This window comes from Bison bison, unplaced genomic scaffold (assembly GCF_000754665.1).
Source record: "Bison bison bison isolate TAMUID 2011002044 unplaced genomic scaffold, Bison_UMD1.0 scf7180017864089, whole genome shotgun sequence".
Taxonomy (NCBI): Eukaryota; Metazoa; Chordata; class Mammalia; order Artiodactyla; family Bovidae; genus Bison; species Bison bison.
In genome coordinates this window covers 1,100,841-1,102,391 of record NW_011494661.1, presented here as the reverse complement: position 1 = coordinate 1,102,391, position 1,551 = coordinate 1,100,841, and the positions used below count along the sequence as shown (strand labels likewise).

Genomic DNA, 1,551 nt, shown 5'->3' with positions numbered 1-1,551 from the left:
GACTTCTTTGCATATTACAGATATTAGCCCTTTATCATATGTATGGCAAGTATACTTTCCTAATGTATTATTGTCTGTTGACTTTTATCATAGGTTCCTTTGGTAATTAACTTTGTTTCCTGTCTTCATAAAGTCTCTACCCCTAGATGACTCCGACAATCTCCTAAATTGTATCTGTTTTATCGTTTAAATTTAGGACTCTATATACCATTTACTAGCTAAATCTTTTCCTTACTGAATTGAAATACTTTTTTGGTTAGACTCTATCTTGTACTAATCCGTCTTTCCTACAGCAATACCATATTGTTTCATTAGTGTGTCTTTTGTATTGTATTATTTGGAAAGGCAAGCTCCTCAACCTAGTTTACAAATTTCTCCACTATTTTCAGTTATTTTATGACTTAAAAAATGATATAATAAATCCCAACTTCGCTGGGATTCTAATGAAAACGCACGGTATATGCAAACTAATTTGTGATAACTTCATATTGCTTTCCACCTAAGATATGTGTACCTCCACTGGCTCGGACACCGTTTTTAATCCTTCAATAATACTATTTTATAGATCTTCTTCCTCCCACTTTTTGTTTTTTTCAAAAACAGGAAGTCCCCTTTTACCTGTGTTGTCGACGGATCCGGTTTACCGGTCCGCGCCAGCCCCTCCCCCACCCCTCGGTTCCGGGTTACCATGGGACTCGAGGATTGACGTCACCAAGGGCTTCCGCGTCGGACCCGAGGGTCGACGCTGAAGCCAGGGACAGAGACATGGCTTTGCCCCATCTATGCCTGCGCGCTCCTGTTCCGCTCCTCCCCGACCCCAATTCTTGTTCCGCCAATGCTTTTCCGCCGCGACCTCTAGCTTAAACCCAGCGAAATTACTCCCCGGGGAAAGGGAGCAAGGGCGGGGGGGGGGAAACAAAGACAGCCAATCCCAGGACATTACGACGCAACGGAGATTGATTGACTCCACCAGCTCAGCCAATGGGAGAGCTCTTGGCCCCATACGTCACAGAGTTTGCCCCACCCTATCCCTCCTTTCTGGACTCCGAGCTCCGTTCGCGCAGTAACAAATGAAGTGCGCGCTGCGACACCTCCCAGCTCTTCAGGCTCGGCCGCCATTTCCTCGCCAGGCCTAACGGTCCGGCCAATCCCAGCGCGCATCGAGAAAGGCTAAGGCTCCACCAATCGGAGGCCGCCGATTCCGACCCTTTGCCTCCGCTCGGCCCAATCCAGGCCCCGGCCCCGTCGCCCCCGGTCCGCCCCCGCGGCGCGCTCTCTCCTCCCTCTTTGTGCGTCTCGCGCCGCCGCCGCCCGCCGCGTGAGAGGACGGGTTCCGCGCGCTCCGCGGCAGCGCAGTCGGGTCCCCTCCCCCCAGAAGATTCGCGAAGAAGAAGCCGCCGCCGAAAAGGAGCCGCCGGTGCCGGTCCCTGGGGGCGCCATGGCGACCGGAGCGAACGCTACGCCGCTGGGTAAGCTGGGCCCCCCAGGCCTCCCTCCCCTCCCTGGCCCCAAAGGGGGCTTCGAGCCGGGACCACCGACTGCCCCCGGGCC

At 53.3% G+C, this 1,551-nt stretch overlaps 1 protein-coding gene across 4 annotated transcripts in view; it reads left to right on the top strand.

Annotated features, from left to right (window-relative positions):
• Positions 1–926: 926 nt before the first annotated feature.
• The window catches only part of SF1 (splicing factor 1), a 13,964-nt gene continuing 13,339 nt past the window's right edge, over positions 927–1,551 (top strand). The window contains exon 1 of one of the 4 annotated variants that reach the window (XM_010838006.1): positions 927–1,469. In XM_010838006.1, the coding sequence (XP_010836308.1) occupies positions 1,439–1,469 (31 nt within the window). In that variant the 5' untranslated portion in view covers positions 927–1,438. The remainder of the gene's footprint in view (positions 1,470–1,551) is intronic. The other 3 variants (XM_010838007.1, XM_010838008.1, XM_010838009.1) reach the window with 3 other exon arrangements.